Genomic DNA, 25,847 nt, shown 5'->3' with positions numbered 1-25,847 from the left:
ATGGGCAGCTGGCACATCTGGAAAGGCACCATCAATGCTGAAAGGTATATACAGGTTTTGGAGCAACATATGCTTCCATCCAGATTCCATCCCATCTTCACTTCTGAGAGACTCTGCCTTTTTATATCATGTTACTGACCTGTGGCCAATTAACCTCCAGCAGTTTAATTTTAATAACACTTACTTTTCCAGCCTTTTGTTTCCTCCGTCCCAACTTTTTTGAGACGTGTTGCGACCATCAAATGCAAAATTACCTTATTTTTTCCTTAAAATGGTACATTTCCTAGTTTAAACATTTGATATGTTTTCTATGTTCTATTATGAATAACATATGGGTTTATGAGATTTGCAAATCATTGCATTCTATTTTTATTAACATTTACATTTAATATAGCGTCCCAAATTTTTTGGAATTAGGGTTGTATTAAAATAACCCAACAAATGATTCCTCAGCTTCTCACCTGCAGGTTTTAAATTAACCTGTGTTAAACTGAGCTTCATCTGCATCAGTGAACTGTTTTATACAATAAAATAACTCTTAACATGGACAATATATGTAGGGGCCCTCTTAATTAGCCTGAAATATGCAGCATGGTGGATAATAAGGTTCAAGAGGCCCATTTCAAGCTGTTGAGAAATCAGCAACCTCATTGAGCATTATTATGATGAATTTTTATACAAGACAGCACAATAGGGACAAAAATACGTCACCCTTAAACAGAAAAGACTATGATATCTGTGCATGGGTTTTAAAACTTTTTTTAAAAAACAATAATGTGCATGGGCAGGAATCATTCAAATGTTGAATCCACCTAATCGTTAGAAACCTGGGGGCGTATTACAGAAAGATCCTAAATTTAGAATCTTATCTTATTTGTTTGGTAACCATGGCAATTTCAGTTAGGAGTTCATTTAGGACAAAAGCTATTACAGAATAACATTTCCTAAGTGCATTATTTTATATTAACTACAGATAGGAAAAGGGTATTACAGAAGCATCCTAACATGACAAAAATCCTAAAAAGTGTCTTAATTTTAGGACCACCCCACAGGGTCAAAGACAAAACATGATTTATGTTCAAAGGCTGTTTATTTTACAGATAATTATTACTAGATAAGGAAAACTCAACAGGACATGATATTATAGGAAAATAATCAAGAATGGTGCAATAAATAACTGAGTTATAAATTTTTTTTCCAATAACAGCACATCCTGAAGTGTTTTATTCCTCTTTTTTCATTCCTCACAGCAATATATAATTTTTTATTTAACAGTTTATAGTTACATGTAATGTTATGAAAGGCCTTTGAGGCAAGTTCATTTGTGTTATCACTTAAGTTATATCAGATATAAACAGTCATTCCCTTAACAGACTCTCTTTTTGGAAAGACAAAAAAAATGCTTGTAGCATTACTGAGAACCAAGAAAGTCCTGAAGACACAGAAAAATTCACTGACCATTTAGAAGCTCTAACACAAGAGACTCCTTCCATCCATCTATCCATTTTCTACCACTTACTCCTTCTTCAGGGTCACGGGGAACCTGGAGCCTATCCCAGGGAGCATTGGGCACAAGGTAGGGTACACCCTGGACAGGATGCCAATCCATCACAGGGCACAATCACATACACACTCACACACCCATTCATACACTACGGACATTTTAGACACGCCAATCAGCCTACCATGCATGTCTTTAGACTGGGGGAGGAAACCGGAGTACCTGGAGGAAACCCCCGTAGCACGGGGAGAACATGCAAACTCCGCACACACAGGGCCCCGGCGGGAATCGAACCCCGGACCCTGGAGGTGTGAGGCAAACATCCTTCCATAAATGTTAAATAAACTTCTTTACTGAAAGGTTCACCATGTTAGCAATTATATGTTCTGCTTTTTTTATTTGATTACTTTAGATCGTGTTAGTATGTGCATTACATGAGCATTACAAGTTCATGTGAATGAGTTACTATAGAATGAGTTGCTATAAAAATGATAACATCAGAACAAGCATAAAACTTTGTATTACAGCTGCTGAGAACTGCTCTTATAGAATATGAATCAACACCAATTAGAACTGAGCATCTGACAGCACTGTAGTATAAATATTATACAATATAATTCCGCTGTTACTTCTCTGTTGACTTTATGAAATAGTAATCGAGAACAGCATTTGGCATTAAAAAACTAACTTGTTTCATGAAAAACTAAATGAAACAACATGTTTCAAAGGTGAAGTAGGTAAGATTAGTCTTTTTGTTTCTCAAGATCAGGGGGCGTATTACCGAAACATTCTATCTTAAGTCTTAAGTTAAGATCTGATAAGTTAAATTAGGATTTTTCACAAATTTGTATTACAGAAGCAAATCTTAACTTAACTAGGATTCTTATCTTATCTTACAAAATCCTATCTCTAGTTAAGAAATCTTAAATTTGATCTTTAGAACATGGAGATTGATAATCATCTCTCAGGTCTGTTACCAAGCAACCAACTACAACCAACAACTGAGAAGTAAACTTTTGATTAAAATGGAGTATGTTGAATATTAAATCACTTGCACTATGACTGGTAATGCTCTGTGTCGCATTATCTGCATTATCATGTTTCATGGAAATCTGTAATTACTCCTGTAATTACTCCTCTACTCCAAAAGCCTTCCCACCATCAAACATCGCAGTTCTTCGTCTTGTTTCATTAATAAATTTAACGCCATTCTCAGACATGGCTATGGTTATGTGACTGTTATCGTTAGCGTTCAAATAAGTATTAAGTTAGGACACCTGTTATAACGTCGGCCTCTATTAGTTATTCGTTTAAAACCTTTCAGATCTTTACAGCAATAATCCCACTAAAATATAATTTGAATCTATTCTATATGTATTCCCAGGGAGGAAATAGCTAATCTTAGTAGAGCTTGGTACAGCAGTTGACTGGACCTTTAATGTGCATTCTAACAAGAATTCATGAAGATGATTTATCATACTATAACATGTCTCTTTCTAATGAACTCCAGAATATGGCCCAGATTTTCAGATTCCCCAAAGGGACAGTGATACCATAATTATAGTTCCATGTACCCCTCCATCAGCAGTATGCAGTGTGAGGTGACATCGAATTAATGCATGCGAGCTCTGAGATCCTGGGGCAACTGGTAGAATCGGCATGCTTTGCAAATCAGGGCATCATGCTTATTTTTGGAAAGAGCTGTGATTTAGATGCTGTTCAGAGACCCTAGATCTTCCGGCATGAGGGTGGCTCCCAGTTCTGCAGGATTTCAAAAGCGTGCACATTTTTGCACATCTCCACTGTGTGATAGTGTGTGTCAATAGCAACCCTGAGGTGTGTGTGGGTGCGAGACATTTTCTCTTCTGTTGCTACCAATTAAAATAATTAATATGTTAAATCAAAAGACCCCCACCCCACCCCACCCCCACCCCATCACCCATCCCTTCCACTCACCTGCTATGTCACTTTTTTTCCTCTTGTTTCTTTCTGGACTCAAAAGTAGGTATTTATGAGAAAGCCTGGATTACAATAGCTTCTATGCAGGATGTGTCTATTCTCATTGGTCCAACATCCTGCTTTTTATTCTAGGTGTCTTTTGTGTATATCAGAGATAAGGGCACCCAGTACATAGCTTAGAGAGTGCATGTGAGAATGAGAATAAAGAGGTACTGCAGAGTCAGCACTTAGTTGGCGTGCCTAAGAGCCGGTTTTCAGTCTGCCATCATAATCCATCGTCTGCCCATCTGAGCAGTACAATGCCGGCAAGAAAGGCTGCATCTAGGTGCTTCCTTCATCAATCAGATCATGGATAGCATGCTACAAATGAAAAGCAGAGAGAGTCGGCTTCCAGCTCGGGCCACAATGCACATAGATTGCCAAGTGGTTCAAATACTCTCTTCATGTTCTGTTGACTCGTACGGTCTTAAGAAGAGCACAGCTGCAGGGCATCAAAGAGAAATTTATACATCCAGATGAGAGGTAGGGTGAAAGAGAATGAAAGAGAGGAAGCAAGAACACAAGCAGTGCAAAAGGCTCATTACCACTTATATTGTGCCTTTAGCTTGAGGGTTTCAGAGACTATAGCAGATGAGCTATTCTTCTATACTAGTTTTGGCATGCTACACAAACTGAAAATTGGCCATTTATTGCAAAAAGCCTTCACAAAATCACTGCTTTAGAAATCAGGGGAAAATGGAGGACAATATTTAATGGAGACATATTGCCTGTCAGGAATTCTTTCAAAAGCAGGGAGAAATCGTTATTTTGAATCAGTCCTACACTGATTGTGCCATTTTAGAAATACATAAGCTAAGAAACAGTCAGTGAGAGGCATCTGTGTCAGAGTCTATTGAGCTTAAAGATGGAGCTGAGAGTGAAAGTATATATTCACTCATCCACATATGAACAACACTCAACCGTGCAGTTAGCACATCTGTATTCAGTTAGTTGTTACCACAAAAGTAGGATAGTAGCGAGTCTGTGATTACAGTAAGGGAGCCGAAATACTATTGCTTTTTGCTATCAATACTACCTCTAAGAATGCTTTTCTTTGTACATATTAGTCTTTTTCAGTTCCTTTCCAAGAAGCTATCTGATCAGAATCTTAAATGGATATGCCACAGGCGAACGAGCTCTGCTGCTATAATGCTATCAAAACAGGACACTGGGGGAAAAAAAAACACCCTGAGGATGTTTACACTGAATCTTTCCTTTGTATTGTATTTATGCATACAGCTACTTATTACCTCGTTTATAAGCTACTCCGAGTAAGGTCCCTCTAAACTCAGAAGCACTATATTCCACTTGTATATTTGATAAACATGTTTTTAAACTATATAATTGGATTTTGCAATTCAATTTTCAAACTATTGTAGGTGTTGTCTTGATTATGACAGTAGTCCTCTGAAGTGTAATGTTTCTTCTGCCTTCAGTTTGCTCTAAATGTGACATATAAATATGAATAAAAATATTTTTATGTCAGTAATTTGCCTGGTGAGGAGAGATGGCATTGCAATGCAATTTTTCTTAGTTCTGTAAATCAGAACAGCCTTTTTTTAAGGCAAACATTGTCTGATAAAGTTTTTATGGGAGGCTTGAAGTAATCAGGATGTGTTCTGTTTGTTTGTAATATTTTTTGGTCCCGTGGATGTGCTTAATATTAGAAAGGAGGTGTTTTGCAGGTGTACATGACTATGATATGAAGAGTATTTGAAAGCAAAGAAAGCCTGCTAGTTGTATGACTGTGTCCATCTCCAGAGTTTTACTCTGAATGGTGAAACTGTTCGAAGAAACTGCTCTTTTGTATGCATAGATCACTGTGATTGTCATGTCCAAGGTTGCAGACAACGATCAGGATCCTGCCAAGAACCTTTCCCTGCTTAAAGTTTTACTACTGATCACTGATGACACTCACCTGTTTGCAGTCACATTACTTCTTTTAATTAACCCAGACTCTCAGTAGCCATGTTTCCATCCATGGATTTTATGTGAATTTTGGGATAATGCATTAAAAAACGATGGATGGAAACACCAGATGTGAATACAATGTCCAAAATGCGCATAAAAAACGTATACGCTCAATTGCGGCAGATTGTTTTTTATTTGATAAGAAAACATGCGCATAAACTATGATGGAAACACATTTAATGAGTAAATTCCTCGATGCGCATCAAAAAAGTCATGTGACCTTGCCTCGAATCATGTGATTGGATAATTAGCTGATGTGATAGATACAGCGCAACAGCAATGCATTTTTTTGTCGGTTGCACAGCATCTCAAATGTTGTTTTTGTCAATCTGAAATACCTGAATCTGTCATCGAAATGATTTGGTATAATTACCTCCCAGAACTGTCTCACACGATTCCGTTCCCAAGTATCAGGCATCTGCCTCCGATTGCAAGAAACATGAGTTTTGTGATAGCATTTCGTCTGTGCACCCCGAAGGGCAAGTAATTTATTATATTGGAAAAAAGAGCCTCAGTGGCTTCACCGGTTGCAACAACTTCCATTTATATTGATACTTTGCACCAGTTTCCCCGGAAGTGATGATTTTGTTCTCTTGAACACACGGGATGGAAAAAGTGCTTTATTTGCATATGTTTTATGCAATATTCCAATTTTTCACATAAGATAATTTCGCATCTTGGGTGGAAACATGGCTAATGTTACTTTGTCTCGTTCCAGCATTGTGTCTGCTTGGGGCTAAGCCACTCAGATCTGTCTTGATTAATGTCTGACCATAGTCTGATTCACATTTATTGATTTAGCCTCGTCTGCTTTATTCTGATAGCTGGACCTTTAGCCTACCTCACATTTCTGAGCATTGCCCAGTCCTGTGGTTTGTCTGCCACCTGGTTTTAAGAAAACTAAGGAACCTGCAATTGCACTCTTCTGTCCACTTTGAGTGGTACAGCTAGGGTAAATTCAGTCATTAGACAAAGCACCTAAGGGGTTTCAGTGAAAAGGGGGAAAGAATCATTTCAAGTTTTTGGTCACCCCAACCACAAAGACACTTCAGTTTTTCAGTCTTGAAGGTACCACACAGACTTCTATCAGCTTTCTGGCTTTCAGCTCTTGGTTGCATATTTGAATTTCTGTCCAATAGCAAACCTGCAGAATTTACCAAGAGAGAAGATGAAAATTATATGTTCTTAGTCACACAAACAAAAGGGAAAGTAAAAACTCACAGGTTTTCATTCTCCAGGCCACAAGGACAACCAATAGTTGAGGACCGTTATGTCAGATAAACTGCCTCAGAGTGTCTTCATCTTCTTAGATTTCAGGAAGAATGAGAATGGCAGAGTGAGTGAGAGACATTAGAGGTGATAGAGAAAATGAGAAAGAGAGAGAAGTGTTGTGATGCACCACTGGGATAAACTGCTTCAAAACCACAGACAGAATGTACAGGTTACAGGATGGATGGGGGTCATAAACACACCAATCTATAGAGTCGTTAAGATGGAAGAATTAATGGCAGCAAACACTGAAGCTGGGTGTTAATGCGGATGTCTTTTCTTTTTAAGCAGTCTGTGAAAAGAAACTGCTCAGAAGATTAAAAAAGAGAGAATGGCTTGATTGCTTTGGTATGAAATGGAATAAACAGAGATTCAGAACCTATATTCTAACCAATGACATACCATCTGATTCCTTTTCCAATGTACCTAAAGGAAATGTGAAAAAGACACACCTTTATGAGCACCTGTGAGATGCACGCTCCAAAATGACTAGCTTCACACACCACTCGAGGATTGCAAACATATAGATTGCATCACGTATCCATCAGTGGTGTATGCATGTGTGGTTTTGGGGGGAAGGGAGGGGTGAAGAAGAACTATCTCAAAAAACTCTCCTGATGAATTCTCAACAAGGACAGGAGAAATCTTAGGACAACTTTTCTCCTAAAGTCTTCACAGTATTCTGAGTTAAAGGTTGGACTTATAGCACTGGCCCCATACAACTGCACCACTCACGTGTGATTTTGCTTGGAAGTGGTTTTTGCTGGGATACACATCATGTGGCATGCAAGAGTTTAAACTGCATGCATTGATTTGAAAGAGTGTTGGCACGGATTCTCATACAGTAGGTCTGAATCACTGTGTGTGTGTGTGTGAGTGTGTGTGCGCGTGTGTGCGCGCGTGGGCACAGTATATCTGAATAGTAAAGAGATATAGTTGTTTGTGTTTCTCACCAAAGACTAGCTCCTGCATTCCAACCAGTCTGGCTTCAAACCAGCACTGGACCCTGTTGGTGTGGTAGCTAATGAGAAGCTTCACGCCACTTGATCAGGCAAACTGCCATCAGTCCTTTTCATTTGCAGCCTTCAGCACAGCAATCCGTAATATCCGTATGTCCGTTCTTATCAGCTAACTGAAGGTTCAGCACATTTTACACCTTGGTTTAGGCCAGTGAGATCACAGAACACGCATGCGGACCATCGGAGTGAGTTGGTCTCGGCCCACTTCCAAGCTAAATCCAGGTTATAATTTGCATCCCTCTCATATTGGCTGAACGCCAGCAAGACTAAGCTGCTATATATCCCTCCTTCTAAAAAGGATCAAAATCTTGGTGTTAGTTGATATCATTCTTGCTACACGATCCACCCATCACTCGGAGTGCACGTTGACTTTGACGATGGCTTTGGTGTAATTATTCTCAAAGAAGGCCACTCGGGTGCTTGTTCAGTACCTTGTCATTTCAGGAATACTGCAACTCACTACTGGCTGGTCTTCCTGACAGGGTTTAAATGGCAAATTCTGAAATGTGCCTCATGCTCAATTCTATTTGCTTCCATACCTAAGGAAGGTAATCAAGATTCTACTATGTATTAGTGTCTAGTTGGTACTTCTCCTGGCTGCCCAAACAGTCTCAGGGTATTTTCAAATACAGACTGAAAACCCACTTCACTAAACATTTCTAAAAATAGTTTTACTAACTTCCTTATGTATTGTATGTACGAGCTCCTTTAGCTTGCTATATCTTTGGACTCAAAATTTGGATCAGCATGAGAATTTGTTTTCATATAGATGTAATAGATATTAAGTAGACAAATCAAGCACACTGATATCAAGTAGACAAATCTACTGCAAATGAAACTGCAGGAAGGTAGATCTTAAGGAAGAGGGTTGCTGAGCACTGCACTACTGTTAAGCTTGCTGATTTCCTCTCAGCTCTGCCACTACTGTTGTTTCTTCAAAAGTTGAGATTGACAGAGAATGATGAATGCTTGGATGCTTTAATATGAAATTTAATTAGCTTGAGTGCTAAATGAAAGTCTGCCATTTTCCAGCTTAGGTGTTCTCTTTATTAAAGATTTTATCAATAAAATGTGTCCAAATCCATACTGTATAGCAGGGGTGTCCAGTCTTATTCCCAAAGGGCCGGTATGGGTGCAGGTTTTCAGTCTAACCAAGCAGAAGCCACACCTGAGTCTACTGAAAGCCAAAATCAAATGATTAAACAGCTGGAATCAGGTGTGGCTCCTGCTTGATTGGAATGAAAATCTGCACCCACACCAGCCTTTTGCGGATAAGATTGGACACCCCTGACATATAACTTAAAAGACTTTTATTATTTACGTTAACAATGTACACTAACATTCTAAACAATTACTATGTTTACATGCACATAAAATTCCATTTAAGGTCTATATTCATGTTGCAGCCATTTATATGCGTACAGCCATCGGAATATTCCTGTGTACATGGTTTTTGTAAGTATGCCCGAGTTGAAATTCCTAAATACCTAGCCTATAGTCAAGCATCTGTTAGTACCCACAATTCCTTGCAGACTGGGCATATATATCTCCCTTCGTTGGATTTTCTGATTAAGGTGTTTACGTGCAACAAATTTCCAATTAAAACAGGCATATTCCAGCGATGGGAATCGGAATTTGGAGAATCAGAATATTGATGTGCATATAAACATAGCCACTGACAAATCAGAAACCAATCTTGAACAAAAGAAATAAAAAAGCATGCATTTTTTTGTCCTTCGGCATTTCTGAAGGGCACATCAGGGATTCATGCTGCAATATGACTAACCTCACACGCCACCAGAGGACTGCAGAGGTGTAGATTACCTCAGAAATCCGTCGGTGCTGTTAGCATGTTTGGTTTGGGGAACAAAGGAGAGAATCTCAAAGCATCATCCTCATGAATTCTTCACAAGAGAGTAGAGTAGAAATCTCAAGACACATTTATTCATGCGCTATTCATAGGACCTGCCATCCAAACTGCTCCTGACCTGCAAACTACAAAACTGCACCTGGCAGAGATTTCTGCTGGAGAGAACCCTCCCTCACCTCATCATATGTCATTAAATAGTGTGAATCACATACATTTATCTAAAGGGGTGTTGGCACAGATTCACATACATGTGTAATTGTATGTGTGTAGCAGTTTTAGGGAATCTACTTCGCAATTGTAACTTGTCAAGCTACAAGCTACTCATGCTTTAAAGTGCCCCTATTATGCTTTTTCAAATATTACCTTTCAAATAGTGTGTTATAGGGCTGTTTGTGAATGTAAGAAGTCTGAGAAGTTTCCAAAATCAAAGTGAATGACAAAATGGGGTTATTTACTCCCAAAAGAAAGAACCGATTCTGAACAGCTGAAACGAGTAGTTAGTAATTCCAGACTTACTTCCTGTACAAACCTACATATGCTTTTAACAACAACAACAAAAAAAAACCCTACCACTGGTCTTCATTGGCTGCTCGCAAATAACGTGTACTTTGACCCGCCCTCAAACACAGTACAATGAAAGAGTAGGGTTCATGTCTAGAAGACGTTTTCTGCTCTGCAAAAGCAAAACCATTTTGCATGGACTCCCAAAGAATGAGGATGTAAAGCACCATTGGCAAGATTCATTTTACAACAATATCACAGCAGTTCAACTCCGACCTTCATCTGTTTTCCCGTCATTTCACTGACGAATGCTTCTCAAATCCAGCTGAAGTCAACGTGGGAATTACGAAACAATTATTCATTAAAGATGGGGCCATTCTCACTTTATTTGGACCATCTTGTGCTTATCCAAATGCGTAGGTTTTTTTTTAAGTCATGCTTGCGATGGTGGTTCGGGGTGATCTTCCGATACATCACTATCGGACTCGGGCTCAAATTGATAGGGTAAAACCAACGACATTATTACTGAGCTGAAATTAAACTTGGTAATGGGCATTTCCTCTAAGTGGTAGACCAATCACAACAGACTGGGACATCTGACCAATCAGAGCGGAGTAGGTTCTCTGAAAGGAGATTAGCGTGAACGGATCCATGAGCGAGTAGTTTGTGACACTGAGGAAAATGAGGTGATGCTGCAATGTAAATTATGAGAAAATTCAAGTGTTTTTTGAACTTGGATGTATGTAAACCTATTGTACGTGACCTCTAAAACAAAATTACACACTTTTAATACAGCATAATAGGGGCAATTTAAAATATCTTAGCTACAGCCAAAGTAACATTTTGATAAAATAGCTTGCTACATTACAAGAAAAAATAGATAATTACCTAGAAGCTGTTTTTGTCAAAGCAAGGACAATCGACTATAAATAAAAATTTTGATGTTTTGTACAGGGTATGCCATAACAGTGATTTTGCTTTTCTGTTTATAAATACCACTTAGCAAGAAGCCATTAACATTACTTACCTGTAAAATGACAATCAGCAATACATCATACAGAGATCACCCTCCTACTCGCCTCACCCCACTACTCTTGCTTCAGATTGTGTGTGGAAATATATCACCCTCGTTAATGCACAGTAATCCATAAAACATGAAATAATTAAAAATTAATTCAAATAGCTACGTTTGGACATTTGCTGCAACATTTGCTTCATATTTCATATTGGCTGATTGTAGCTATCTACTTCCCAAAACTGGTGTGTGGGCATAGATATCTATGGATTGGTGTTATAGAGAGATAAAGAAATTTTAGCAGCACTGCCCAAGATCAAGCATCCCAAATTCGCATCTGCCGCTAACTAAATGACTGTTGCAACTCAATGATTTCAACCCAGCTAGCATTAGCTGTGGAGCAAGCATTAGCATGGCAATTGCTGCCTGCTTAGCTTGTAGTCAATCATCATCTGAAGAAGAAGCCATGTCTGTTGTGCTAGGTTTGACAGCAGGGCACAAGACATTTATTACTAAGCAGCTTCATGACAGCCAGAAAAGGTTTATTGTCATTGAGCAGATGGCTTATAGCAAACAAGTGAAGCATAGGCTGTGGTTAATGGCTAGCCTGAAGTTCATAATCTTAAAATGCTCCAGAAAATGCACTTAGAAAGCTCCTCTTCGGCTGTATGCATGTGATAGCCTGTGGCTCATATCTTATAATTACTCATGCAATCGCCCACCATTTTATCATTACGCTTTGGGGCAGATGTAATTATAACAATAATAAACACAGAGCAATTCAATTGAGTTGTTGTCATATATTCGTTCGAACAGCATTCAGAAAATTACAGCAGTTAGTCTTAAACAGTGTTGGGTAAATTATTCAGAAAAAAGTAATCCACTACGATTACTAATTACTACTTTAAAATTGTAATTTGATTACATTACTGATTACTGCATGTAAAAAGTAGTCAGATTACTAATTACTTTACTTTCACGTTACTTTCAAAAAACTATCAAACCTACAAAAATACACTACAAAGTAAAACTCTGTTCTTTCAGTAATGTCAGCGCGCGTCAGTGTATGACATGATCAGAAAAAGTTGGATTTATCATAAAACTTGCCTCGGGTTTCTCGCTGTTTGTAGAACTATCAGACCGATAAAATATAAAACTTTTCGAACATGGCTAGTTTGGTGTCGCTAGCCAAGGAGAGTTTGAGCTAAGCTATCATTGTATGGGTTTAGCTGCTACAGTGCCATGCAAAGTACATTATCTTTCCTTATGCTCTGCTCATAACATGTTAAACTGGAACTCATATAGACATTTACACACCTTGTTTTCCTGCTCAGCATCAGAGGATGTTACTGTTTCAGTTTCAACCCCTTTACTGGTTTAAAAAAAAATAAAAATTGCATATATGCATTTTTCCCTCACACTGACTGTGAGCTAGTGTTTGGAAGTGTTTGACATTTGGAGCTGTCAGCCAATAAGACACACATTTTCCACATATTTTCCTGTAAACCCTGTCTGATTGGCCTCGCCTCCATTCACTGAAGATATAAAATTACAGGTGGTCTTCTTTTATTGACGTTCAGTTATGTAGTGACAAACCGCTCCAAGTGGAGAATTACTTGGGGTTAAAGCAAAAATCGTTGGGGCAAAATGTGATTTCTTTTTAAATTGCAATTTTACTTAATATTGTTTTCTTAACAATAAATTTGTAAAGCAAGTAACAATTTTATTGACATCAGTATCAAATTACATAAATTTAAAATGTAATGCGTTACACATCACTGCGTTATCAGAAAAAGTCATTAGAATACAGTAACGCATTACACCCAACTCTGGTCCTGAGTGCTTGGGATTTCCCCCGTTACAAACAAAACAGTTGAAAAGTAATGAAGCCTTTTTGGGTGGTGTTCAGAGCTGTTATACATGTGCAGTGAGGATATATCAGACCTCAGGTGTCATTAGACTAAACTATAGTAACTCAGATATAACTGGTAAGAGTAAGTGACAAGTTACATCAGATGTAACTAGCAACTAGTAAAATGAAACTTGTACTCAGATGTAATTAGTAATGTAATTTAAGCACTATTCAGAAGTTATGCACATGGGGTGGAGTTTGCCTAAAACAGAGGCACATCTCAGTTATGTGTGATTCTGACCTTGGATTACTTGCATCTTCTTGCACAATATTGACTGGATTAAGTGCTATTTTAGAAGCTGTCAAATAATGATGGATTGCATCCATATTGTCCATTTAAACCAAGTGCGCAGTGATTCATGTGATAATTACAATTAGGACTATTTATCCAGTAATATATTGCCAATATACCAGACTCTTAGTTATTCCTAACTTTATAGTTTAACTTCAAAACTTGTGTGGAAGGCAGACAATGACCAAATGATGCAACATTACTCAGGATATTTCTTGCACTATTATACACCAAAAACCTTCAAAAATACACCCCTCCAGGACTTACACACAGCATACCGTATGCTATGAGACATCAGCTACCGTTCTGGCGGACACTGCAGTCATGCTTTGCTGCTTTTGCAGCGATAAAACTTTTGATCCCTAGAACTGACTTTCTCAGCCCGAGTGAAAGCTACAGATCTTCCCCGAAGGAAATGCCTTAGCCTGGCCTAGAAGACATCAAACTAGGCATGTTCTGTATGCATGTGAAGGTTCACCTGTCAAATGGTGCCCACTATTTTACACTTACATTTCTTTATTTGGCAGAGAAGTTTATCCAGTGACTTACAAGTCAGGGATAATGCAATCCAAGCACATATAATAGGTTTTAAAGGAGTTGACAGCTGGAAGCAAGAAGAACTAAGAGGGCTGTGACTTGAGATGGGTTTTGGAGTATCTGTTAGGACTAAGAAGTGTAACAAACACCAGCTGCACTCAAATCATGCGATAATTGGAAAAATACCATGAGTGGGAGAAGGTGAACTTGCAACACTAATATTATTATTATTATAAGATGTTGCTATCAATGTTGCTCAATCCATCAATGTTGCTCTTGCCAATATTATCTAATTTTCTAGCATGTGTTAATATTATTGCACATTTGTAGTTTGTTGGTTGTCGTAAGCACTCCTGTGAGCAATGTATTCAGTTAACAGACTGCACCAGGAACACATGGATGAAAATTTGTGCCCATATTCTGACAGTCTGATGTCTCGGATAATATATACATTAAATCAGAATCACCACAATATAGGATTCCTGTCGTATGTCAATTCACCAAACCCTGATGGTCAAGTGACCATGATGTCATGTAAAAGTCTGATCCAGTGTCAGCCTCTCAAAGAACTTTTTGATCGTCTGATCATTTCTAGTCATCATGATCTATTCAGGACAATTAGAAGTGAGAGTATTTTCAGGTGAAAAGGTTTGGCATTATGAAAGCCATCCAAAGCAATGAAACCAATAAACCTTTAGGGGTTCTTATTGAAATTAAGCTTGTTTTAGGAATCAGCCATAGCAAACGTTTCCAGCAACGTTCCTGGAGGGAACTTTAGGAATTCTACTGGTTTAGAAGCTTTAAATGACTTTTTTTTTAATGCAAAGAAAAAAAACCACAATAATACACATCAGCCAAATATCTAAGATGCATACACTAACCCTTTTGAGACAAATATTAAAACTTACAACATTTACATCTTGAACTCTTAAGAATTCTTCAGATGTGCTTCTAGGGGAACCTTCAAAGGTTCAAAGAACCCTTACCTACCTAAAGAACCTTCAAAGAACTCTTACCTATACAAAGAACCTTCAGAAAGCCCTTCAGAAACCTCTTAAATATTCTATTAACCCTTCATAAAATGTTTTTCTAAATGCTGAGTGTGCAGCTATAAGCTGTAATATACTGTGAATATGATAATGTGTCCCTTACCCATAACACAACACTTGGCCGATGTTAAGTATAATTACACTGTACACTTATATACAGTGTATTTTCTTAATAATTTATCAACACTCCTTAGAGAAATATTGATATTCTGTAAGGGTTTGTCTTACTTCCACTGACACCATTGTCTTTGTATGATCTGAATAACACTTATTAGTCAGCTTCAGCTAACTTATGCTTAGTGTTCATATTTCCCAGTGGCCTAGTAACACTATATTTGAGATTCTAACTTGAATCACAGTTTGTTTTTCCATATTGAGAACACCAATTCACAAATTCAATTCAAGTTCAGTTAAAATGCACCAAAACCTCACAACAACAAAGAAAAATAAAGACCACTTGATGTGTAGGAGGTAGGCTATGGAGGTGAAATAAAAATGAAACAAATCCCAAGCAACAAACTGAGCAGCAATCTGGTCCTCTGAAATGTTCCTCGACGTCAGAGTCTGAGGTCACCAAACGGCCCTGGACTCCATCCACCCATAATTAATGCATGTTTATAGTGGCATTCATATCTTGGCTTATGTGTTTATCATATCAAAGCAACACTGTTGCAACATTTACTCCTTCTAACAACGTCACAACGTTTGTTTAGTAGGAGAAGTAGCACGGCCATTTGGCCCAGCAACCAAATAAACACAGCAGGAATGAAGTGCACTATTTGTTCTCCCTGCTTCATTAGACCCATGTTATTGTGGCATGGTCAAAAAAGAAATGAGTGGAAGAAAAAGAGCATGCTAGTCTCATTACCTCCCTCTAGATCAGACAAATTCATTTCCACTTTTGTAACCCCCTCAACAGCCCTTTCATACTGAGTGTGTAGGCCTGCAGCTGTAGACTATAACTGCTTTCACACATGCAGTTGTACGTGTAAATGTTCCAGCAATTTCCCAGGAAAGGAATATGTTTGAACATGTGCAGGTGTTAGGAAAACTGATCTAGCTGCAACTGTATCTGTTAAATTCCAAGGAACAAAAGCTCAGCCATTTTGGTAAATATAACCATAACATTTTGACATATTTGTCCTACAACTTGTTTACGTGAAGTTTTAAAGTGGGAGATTTTAATCTTTAGTCAAACGCACACCAGCATGGCATTTCTGAAATTTGACACTGAAAACTTTAAGACTTTCCATTATAGTATATCAATTATATTTATTACATTGCTACTTGTTGAAAATAATTCCACTATATCATTTTTAAAATGTGAGAACAGCTAAATAAATCTTGAGAGGCAAAAGACACTGAAATGCTTTTCAGACTCAAGGATGAATCCCGGCCATCATCTTTAGCTTACTGTCTCTTTCAGTTTCATACAAGAATGACACACACACAAAAAAAAAACATAAAAACAACAACAGAAAAAGTGAATTTGTGATTGTCAGACTGTAACATACACCATAAAACTAGCAGTGGTAACATGGGAGCTAACAGAGTGTTACTTATCTACTGAATACATTACAATAGTGCAAAATTTACACAATTTTAATTGCAATTAAAATTCTAATAAACACCCCATCTGCCACATTTATTTTAATAAATCAAACACTATATAATGATTCTAATAATTCAAATTCGAACAAGAACTTGTGCTATCTATTCATCCATTTTCTGTACCGCTTATTCTACACAAGGTCACGGTGGAGCCTGGAGCCTATCCCAGGGAACTCGGGGCACAAGGCGGGGGACACCTGGGACAAGGTGCCAACCCATCACAGGGCACAATCACACACACACAGTCACACACTACAAACAGTGTAGAGATGCCAATCAACTTATAATGCACGTCTTTGGACTGGGGGAAGAAACCAGAGTACCTGGAGGAAACAGGGAGAAAGCGCAAGCTCTGTGGACACAAGGCAGAGGCAAGATTCAATCCTCCAACCCTGGAGGTGCGAGGCAAACGTGCAACCGCTAAGCCACTGTGCCCCTGACTTGTGTTTTATTCATTCTAATACACTGCACAATATGGCCAAATATATGCAGAAACCTGACAATCACATATGCGGTTCTTCCCCAAACTGTTGTCACAAAGTTGGAAGCACAATTGTCTAGAATGTCTTTGTATGCTGTAGCATTAAGATTTCCCTTCACTGGATCTCAGAAGTCCACACCTCTTCCAGCACGACAATGCCACTGTGCGCAAAGTTAGCTCCATGAAAACATGTCAACCCCACTGAACACTGACTACAACCCAAGCCTTCTCCCCCAACATCAGTGACTGATCTCACTAATGCTCTTCTGGCTGAATGCTCCAAAATCAAGTGGCAAAAAGAGTGGAGGCTATTAAACCAGCTAAATCTGGAACGGGATGTTCAGCTAGCACATATGGGCGTGATTGGTCATGTGTCCACAAACTTTTCTAACAGTAATTTAAATTCTAATAAAAATGTGTCCTACATTTAGTCTCATTTTAATCACCTGATATTAAATCTAGTAATAATTCCAACAAGGTCTCGTGTGCTGCGTTGACTGTAATTCTATTGCTAATTCAAATTCTAATAAAGATCTTCTGCTGCATTCCAAAAGGGTCATGTGTTCAATGTGTTTATAAAACATATTCCTAATCCATTCTTCTGCTATTCACGACTTACAAAGAAAAATTTTCTGTTAGCACCAAGTTGGAAATCAACATGTGGCCAATGCTTAGTGCAACTACACTGTAGTTAAGTCATGCAGTCTTTTCTAAATAATATACCAACACAATGGAGAGGAAATATTGATAACAGCCCAAGGTTTTATCTCGCTTACAATGTGTTTGTCTGTATAAAAGACTTATAAGTCAGCGTCTAGCTAGCTTAATCAGTAGCCTCAGCCATTAGGTTGCTCATGTGCAGTTATCATTTTCCCGAATTGCCAAGCAAAACAATCCTACAGGTCAAAGCAGTGTTGTGTGTACAGTGAACAGAAAAGTGATCAAAATCTCAAGATATTATGTACAGTACAAGATATGCCATAGTGTTATGGTAGATTTTTGTCCTCCCACCACACAGTTGTAGGAACCTGATGAATCATTGAACCCCAGACTACAATATGGTTCTTTTAAGGCATTTATTCATGAAATACACACTTTTAAATTTTTCAACAAAAGCGTCCATAAAATTGTAAGAAACTCCAGCCTAGTTTTAAACTCAGACTCCTTTAAGTGTAGCCATGGAAACCATTCTTATTACATGTGCAATAAATAATCATAATACAGTTAATGAAGACACACACACACACACAAAAAAAAAAGAAAAAAATATGGCACCACATTAAGTGCCAAAAGTTTTATCCCCCAAAAGAATAAGCAAAGTTGATGAGAATGAAACATTAGTGTGATCTAAGCCTCACAGGCACCCGTAGAATGTGTGTGAGATGAGGACTGAAAGGAATAGTTCAGTGACCTGAGCACCTGATGCAAACAGAAAAGAAGAAATGGAGTTTCTAGAGCTGAAACCAGGAACCATCTGAGAGATGTATATTGCACATTTTTTTCTCCTCATAAACACAATGAAGCATCCAAGTAAAGATGAGACACTCGCAGTTGTACCTGATCAGATTACAACAGGAGTGTTGTAGCCAAAGAGCAATAACACACACATCATTTCAATGGAATTATAGTCGTAAAACTACATGCAGAAAGACAGAAAGGACAGCTTTTATGCAACAAGATCATTTTTTAAGCCATCTTTTGTGATCAAACGAAAAAAAAAACAAAAAAAACAAACAACAAAAGAAAAAACAAACACACACAAATAACTGAATGCACAAAAGGACACCAGATCTCATGACGTATCAAAAAACAGGCTACTGCAAAGAGTCAATTGTTTACAGTATAAATAAATAAGATTTGAAAAATAAACAAAGTTTGGACAGTATTTATGGCTCGTAGGAAGGTGCCACTATCAAAGTTGGTCCTAAAATTTTGTCATTAATGTAATTAGGAAGAAGTTTTCAAAAGAACGCCAGGTTTCGAAGGTTTAGAGGTCGGTGCCTTGTTAAGACCGATGGTGTCGCCATGTGTGCAACTGAAACACCTGGCAACCCACAATCACTGACCAATCGTTAGCACCTTCAACCAGCGTAACCATGGCAATATGTTCAGGATGCAGTCCTAGCAGAGAGGCTTGCTGGTGATGGGCTTTACAATGCCTCTATATGCAGAATTATCCATCCTTCAGCTATCAGGTTCTCTGTTCAATTATTTTAAAATGCTGAGGGATTAATGATCAGCTTAATGTAAGGTGAAAACATTCAGAGGTATAAGAGGAAAAAAAAAAAAAAAAAAAAAAAAACACCTGAAACTGCTGAGCTTTTTTTTTATTTTTATCGAAAACAAAACATTTCATGGAATATCGGACTAAATCCTGACCTAACAGATCCAGTATAACCACCAATGAGGAAAGTGTCTAAACAAAAGACCACACACGCCAGTACCAAGAGAGATAAAGAGATGTCTTGGCACTGTCCAGGTCTCTAAACAGAGCCCTCAGTGTGCCGGGCATTCGAGGAGCACTCGCATAATCTTCTTACAGCCTGTCTGTCAAGTGTAGCACTGACATCTCAATGCAGGCCTGAATAGCTAACACTCTCTCAGATGCACTGCGGGTGTGAGATTTCCACTTTCAGATGCAATTTAAAAACAAAACAAAACCAAAAAAAAAAGCCATCTTGTGCCTGTACGGTCTTAACAGTTACACGTTTCTGCACTTCGGACCAACGGGCTCTGAAAGAGGCAGGTGGAGCTGTGTTGAGGAAAAGCTTAGAAGTAATGAAGCTTTGCCAGAAACTGTTTTTCTTAGGAGCGTGCAAGGGGATGGCGCAGTCGTGATATTTCTGCTTTTACTAATAAAAGAAAAAGAACATATTGTGTTTTTTTTCCCCTCAGACAGCCTGAAGAAATGAGCTTGTACAAAATCCAAGAGCACCAGACACAAAATAAAGCGAGACTCTTTTTTTTTTTTTTTTTTTTTTTTTTTTTAACCATCCACTGCTCGTCCACACCGAAAGTAAGCATACGTCTTTTAACAAAGTGTATAAAACATTAGCACCATTTATCAGCTCAAAAGAACGACAGCACCACCAGCCTTCTCCACGAAGAAACTGAGACGTAAGAGGAAACGCACCCAGACCGCTTTCCGTTAATCCTGAACAGTACTCATCTAATATAAAATGAGTACATGGAATAATAATAATAATAATAATAATAATAATAATAACAACAATAATAATAATAATGCATGTGCTTGTTCCACTTTGGACTGTTCACGGTAAATTGCTGGCCTGGTTTCACGATTTCATCCAGTAAGTAATACAATTCATTAACACAGAAATGAGACAGCGTGTGGATTGCTCATGGACCAAATCAACAGGACTAGGTCAAAAAGACCTAAAAAAAAATAATAATAATAATAATAAGGACATGATACAACTAAGCAGAACCTGTGCTTTAGAAACAGTAAAGCATAACATTTCTTCATTACATACTGAAATCTTTCACATTATAAGACATCGATAAAAGTAAGCACATCCAAAGTGAAAGGATAAAACACATTACAGGCAAGAGATCTGACGCGAGACTGTAGTCTTTAACACAACTAGATGTGTAGTAACTTTGAGAACGAAATAAAATGAGATTTGGTCAAGCTGGTTTTGGCATTTTTACCCGTGTGAAAGTAGACACACAGAACGAGCAGCTAGAAGACCTCATATTTACCACTTCATTCCCTGTCTACCAAGTTGTTTTTTGTTTTTATTCCAAAAAAGGAGACATTTTTAATACAAATGAGATATCAAATCTCAATATCAAAACTTGATTGTTATTATTTCTTCACTGAGTAGCTTAAAAGAGAGGAAACAGTACCGATAGTACTGATAGAGCCCTTTAGACCTCGCTTATAAGCACTTCTGTTGCAAAGTCTGAAATATTATGGATTGACGTGTCATAAAAGAGGGCTCCAGCTTTAAAAAAATAAAAATAAATAAAAATTAAATAAATAAAAAATAAGAAAAAAATTGTTAATTTGATAAAACACGAATGGTGACGAACGACAATTTCCGATTATTAAATAATTTTTTTTTTTTTTCCTTTTACGATCTCTCTGCATTTTGCCTTCCACACAGCTTGCCATACAGAATAAACATGAAGCCTGAAGGGTGTTTTTGAGCCTTTGGCACTAAACGTGAAACACAAGAGTTGAACTGAACACATGGATATGGATTACATTCTTTCTGTAGAGGAGTGGGCTACTAAAGCTTCTGTGGAAACCTAAATGCTTATCGCTTCTGCTAAACATATAATAAAGCCTATGTATTGCATATATGGTTCTAAGACTGGATGTGGTGTGGGGGAACCTCAGGGACGGATGCTAGGTTACAGATTACGTTTCTGTGCCGCATCATGTCCATGTCCAGACACAAACCCAATAGAAATGTATCGCATAGTGTATTTAACACACTTAAAACAGTAAAAGCTTGCCTCCAAATACAAGCTACTGTTTCTTTCTTTTTAGATGCAGGCAGTTTGTTCGTTTGAAGTGTGTGTGATATTTTGCATGACTAATATGCCTTAAGTTAACTATCCATCATTAGACGACATTAATAACTCTGCGATGGCTAATGAATCACTTGGGAGAATGGTTTAAAAGCACTTTGTCATTTCAAAACTGCTTTCCAATTTACATCACTGCCATTATCACGCATAGACACTAAACACCCCCTTTAACTACACAAGGGGAAGACAGGTTTGTGTGTTTAGTGAGAGAAGGTGATGTCCCTCTGATAAAGGACACATTCTGTTAAGGAATCTCACTATGCAAATATTCTTTAAGTCCCTATATATTCACACATCTGACTGTTTAAAAGAATGTTAGAGGGGGAAGAAAAACAATTAACACCAATTTTGCACCTCAAAAATAATCCAAAAACTAGAATGTGTTTGGCATTGAATCAAAAAAAAATCTGAACATGCATTGCCTTGCAGAAGTATTCACTCCCCTGGACCATCTCCACATTTTGTAGCATTATAACCTGGAACTCAAATGGACTTGATTGGGAGTATACGCCATAAATCTACACAAAATAGTCATTAATATTTGACCATAAGGGAAAAATCTATATAGTTTGCCAAATTATTTGAATATTTACAATAATGGAGCTCTGTGAGATAGTCAAAGTTTGGGATTCATTTTTTTTTTTTTTTTTTTTTAAATAACCAAAACATGATTTTTCCAGAACATTGTTTTGATAGCTTCTTGGAGTTCATGATGCTGAGTGATTTTGATATATTCTTTAACATTCTGTATCTATAGTCAGATTTCACACATCTAATGATGTGACTAATTTAAAGGTTTCACAGAAACAGGGGCTGAATACTTATGCAAATTTTTATGTTCTTTATTTGTAAATAATTTTGGAAACTATATATATTTTCCCTTCTTTAATCTGCACAAAATAACTCATAAGATTGAAGATATATAAGCCGAATTATTAACTAAAATCAATTAAATTAACTAACTGGAAGTTTCACTTGTTGCACTACAAAATGTGGAAACGTTTGGGTGGGGGGATCAAGGTGTGCCGAATACTTATGCAAATCACTGTATCTTCATCTGTGTTTAGGTGGAAAACTGGTGTAAATTTGGTTTCCTCGAATCATTCCTTTAAAATCCACATTTCAGAACAGTCGTTCAGTCAGTCTCTGTCTCGCACTCACGCACTCGCGCACTCGCTCACTCTTACATCTCACCCATCAGCTTTTTATCTCTCTTGCATTGTAACAATGTCTATGTACAATACTTGTAAATTGAACATAAATTACTACACATAATTTTGTCTATTCACAATTCCACGTTCGGTAACGCAATAAAGGGGAAAAAACAAACAAACAAGCAAACAAAATAAACAAATGCTCCGAGACGATTCACAACTAAAACGTATTAGGAACGATGTCTTTTGTCATATAGTTGTATTTTCTGTGCTCCCGAGACTGTTGAGACCTGAACGAGTGAGTGGGCAGTGAAGGAGTTTCTCCGCAGTGAGCAGTGTGACAGGACCCCCACTCAGGAGTGCACACACTGAGCGGCGGCTCTTCACAGGTCTGAGGTGTGAGCCATGGTCGTCGATATAAAAACTTCACCCCTTTGTTTGTTGTTGGTGTGTAAACAGAGCACCGGTAGCGTCTTGGGTCCGTGTCTCTCTTCTGTACAAAAGTATAAATATATGCTTTCTCTCTCTCTTTTTTTCCCGTTGTTTTTTTTTTTTCTTTCACATATCGAGGACATAGCGGATGATGAGTAGAAGGAACGCCTGCAGCTGTTTGGCTTGGCGGAATCACCAGAGTAGCATTAATTGAGTTGGTATTGGTTGTTTGCTGGCTCGTGTCGGGATTGACTCGTGGGACTGGTGTGTGTTTGGTGTGTGTGACGTTGATAGTCTCTGCATAAATAGTGCGCTGCGCAGTCCTGGGCCAAAACAACCGTCCTGTCCAACTACAGCAAATCCATCTTGGGTCTGTAATGCAGGAGGAGGGGTGATTTCTGGAAAGCACACACACACACACACAAGTATGATTGAAGAGAGTGGAAGGTCAATAGGGGCAGCGTCTGATGGCATTCTTCAGCTTCTTTTCTGACATTGCTCTTTAAAGGTTATACCTCCAATTACAGCTACAGTGTAGAGAAAGGGCACATGGGAAAAGGGGAATGTTGGCTCAATGTGGGTGTTTATAATGTGCTTAGCGCTTAAGGCAGTGGATTGCAGGAGGAACGTATATATTACTCTGAAGAAGAAGATAATTCTGTATAGGAAACGTCGGGTACTCCTTAAAGACAACTATCAAACCGATAATTAACCCAAAAAGCTCATTCCATCATTCATCACATCATATGTCCTTATATGGGAAATTACCCACCAATCTTAAAGTTGCTTCACTTCCAGTAACATCACATCCTAAAGTGTATAATTCCTCTTACACCACAGCAGTTTGCCAATGCTGCCATTTTTTATTTACTTATTAAAGAACAGGTCATACAATGTATACATTTATAGTGACTAGAGATACCTCTTTTTCTTCTCCGATACCGATACTTTGAGTATCAGCGGATATAGAAACCCATCTGTTATTTTTTCTTTAAGAACTACTAAGCTTTAAAATTTGCTTTTAATTGAAGCATTTTTAAAAATGCACACAAATAAACAAATGCAGCTAAAAACCTGACTTGTACAAAACTTCAGCTTTCACGCAAAATTCAATCATAGTGCAAATATAATAATGTATAAATATAATAAAAATCCATCCTAAAATACAGTCAAGTTTCTCTATATGTAAACACTGACAGTAAAAAAAATAAATAAATGTGTTGTTACAGGATTGGATCTACTTCATTGTTTTATTTTTTTCTCCGATAACCAATCCACCATTTTTTTTTTTTTTTTTACTAGTACTGATCCTGGGCATCAGATTGGTGCCATCTCTAGGAGCTACATTTAATGAAGGGGAAAGTCCAAAAAACAAGTTTGTTCCATTTATCAGTTGCACTGTAGTTGCTATAAAAAAAGTCGTTCTCTCCTGGGCCTCTCTTTCTCTCTCTTTTGAAGTTACTATGAAAAAAAACGCAGCTTGTCATGGTACTGAGAAACCAGAAAGCGCAATGTCGTCTTTCCTAAAGACTCTCCCGTGGTGGAAAACATACCAACCCTTATTCCTCTTAAAAATGTTTCATAAAATGTCCGTATAGAACGTGTCACCATATCAAAGATAATACATTAGTCTTTCTTAAATAACAACATGGTTTTTAAATTGGGTATTATTAGATTGAGATCATTTAGAGTGTCCAGCTGTTACTATAGAAACAATAAGCTACCAGTACGAGTGAATTAAACCTGCAAATTGAATTAGACCCAGAATAACTGTCAGAGATGCTGTTATAGAAAATAAATCCTCTAAACAACCTGGCCAATCAGATTAGAGAATTCAACAGTGATGTGTAATTTAAAAAAAAAAAAAAAAAAAAAAAAAAAAAAGTAGAAATGATGATAATCCACTAACACTCCTGCACTCATGAACATGCTCTTTTTCATCTCAATAACGAGACAATACCTCAAGCTTAAAGTGGGACCGAAAATATTTACCTTGAATCTCCACCTCGTCACCACCACAAATTTGAGCGTATGGTCCTTGCCTAGGATTTCTTCATTGCATAAAATGTCCAGCTGCAAACAGAACACACACGAAAGCTGGCCAGTAAGCAAAGCACAGCGCAACAAGCACCCAGGAGCTCTGAGTGTAGCTGACTACAAATGAGCCTCGTGCCGGATCATATTATACAAACTACACATATAACCTGAGAAGCTAGAGACTCGAGGAATGGTTGCATGACTCCTGCATTAATACTGGATTCCAAAAGGAGGACACATGAGTTTCAGAATGAAAAAGAAAATCCCAGACTGATCATCATCAGTCGGCACACACTACTAGAAAAAAAAAAAGTGAAAACACGTGAAATCAGAAATCCACAAGTAGTCTTAAAGGATTTGGGCAAACGGATTGAGTACAAAAAAAAAAATGTTCCACAGGGAATCCTCTGTAGTATTTGAATCTTGTGTTAAAACAAAAGCTTGTACAAGGCTTTTGGGTATTTATGCTCCAATATGGGAATACAGCGGAGACGAAACACATCCATTGTGTGTATGTGTGCAATACAGTTATGAGCGTGTATGACCCAGGCTGGGGAAACATCGAGGTGAGGTATAACCACAGCACCCCCTGGAGCCAGTAACCAGAAGGATGCCCTGATTTTCACCATTACAGCGGT

The 25,847-nt window shown here is 37.9% G+C and overlaps 1 protein-coding gene across 2 annotated transcripts in view; it reads right to left on the bottom strand.

Moving 5' to 3' along the window:
• LOC108274940 (polycomb group RING finger protein 3) overlaps nt 1–25,847 on the bottom strand; it is a 78,292-nt gene that overhangs the window by 8,084 nt on the left and 44,361 nt on the right. The window contains exons 9-10 of one of the 2 annotated variants that reach the window (XM_017485374.3): nt 25,165–25,245; nt 18,088–23,570 (exon numbers count right to left, since the gene is read on the bottom strand). The exons of the other annotated variant lie outside the window; for it this stretch is intronic. Of the exons in view, the coding sequence (XP_017340863.1) occupies nt 23,523–23,570; nt 25,165–25,245 (129 nt within the window). The 3' untranslated portion in view covers nt 18,088–23,522. Of the gene's footprint in view, nt 1–18,087; nt 23,571–25,164; nt 25,246–25,847 lie in introns of those variants that run through there. 2 annotated transcript variants of the gene reach the window in all.

This window comes from Ictalurus punctatus, chromosome 14 (genome assembly GCF_001660625.3).
Source record: "Ictalurus punctatus breed USDA103 chromosome 14, Coco_2.0, whole genome shotgun sequence".
In the NCBI taxonomy this organism is placed as follows: Eukaryota; Metazoa; Chordata; class Actinopteri; order Siluriformes; family Ictaluridae; genus Ictalurus; species Ictalurus punctatus.
The sequence above is the reverse complement of the archived record's forward strand: the minus strand, read 5'-3'. Positions and strand labels throughout refer to the sequence as shown.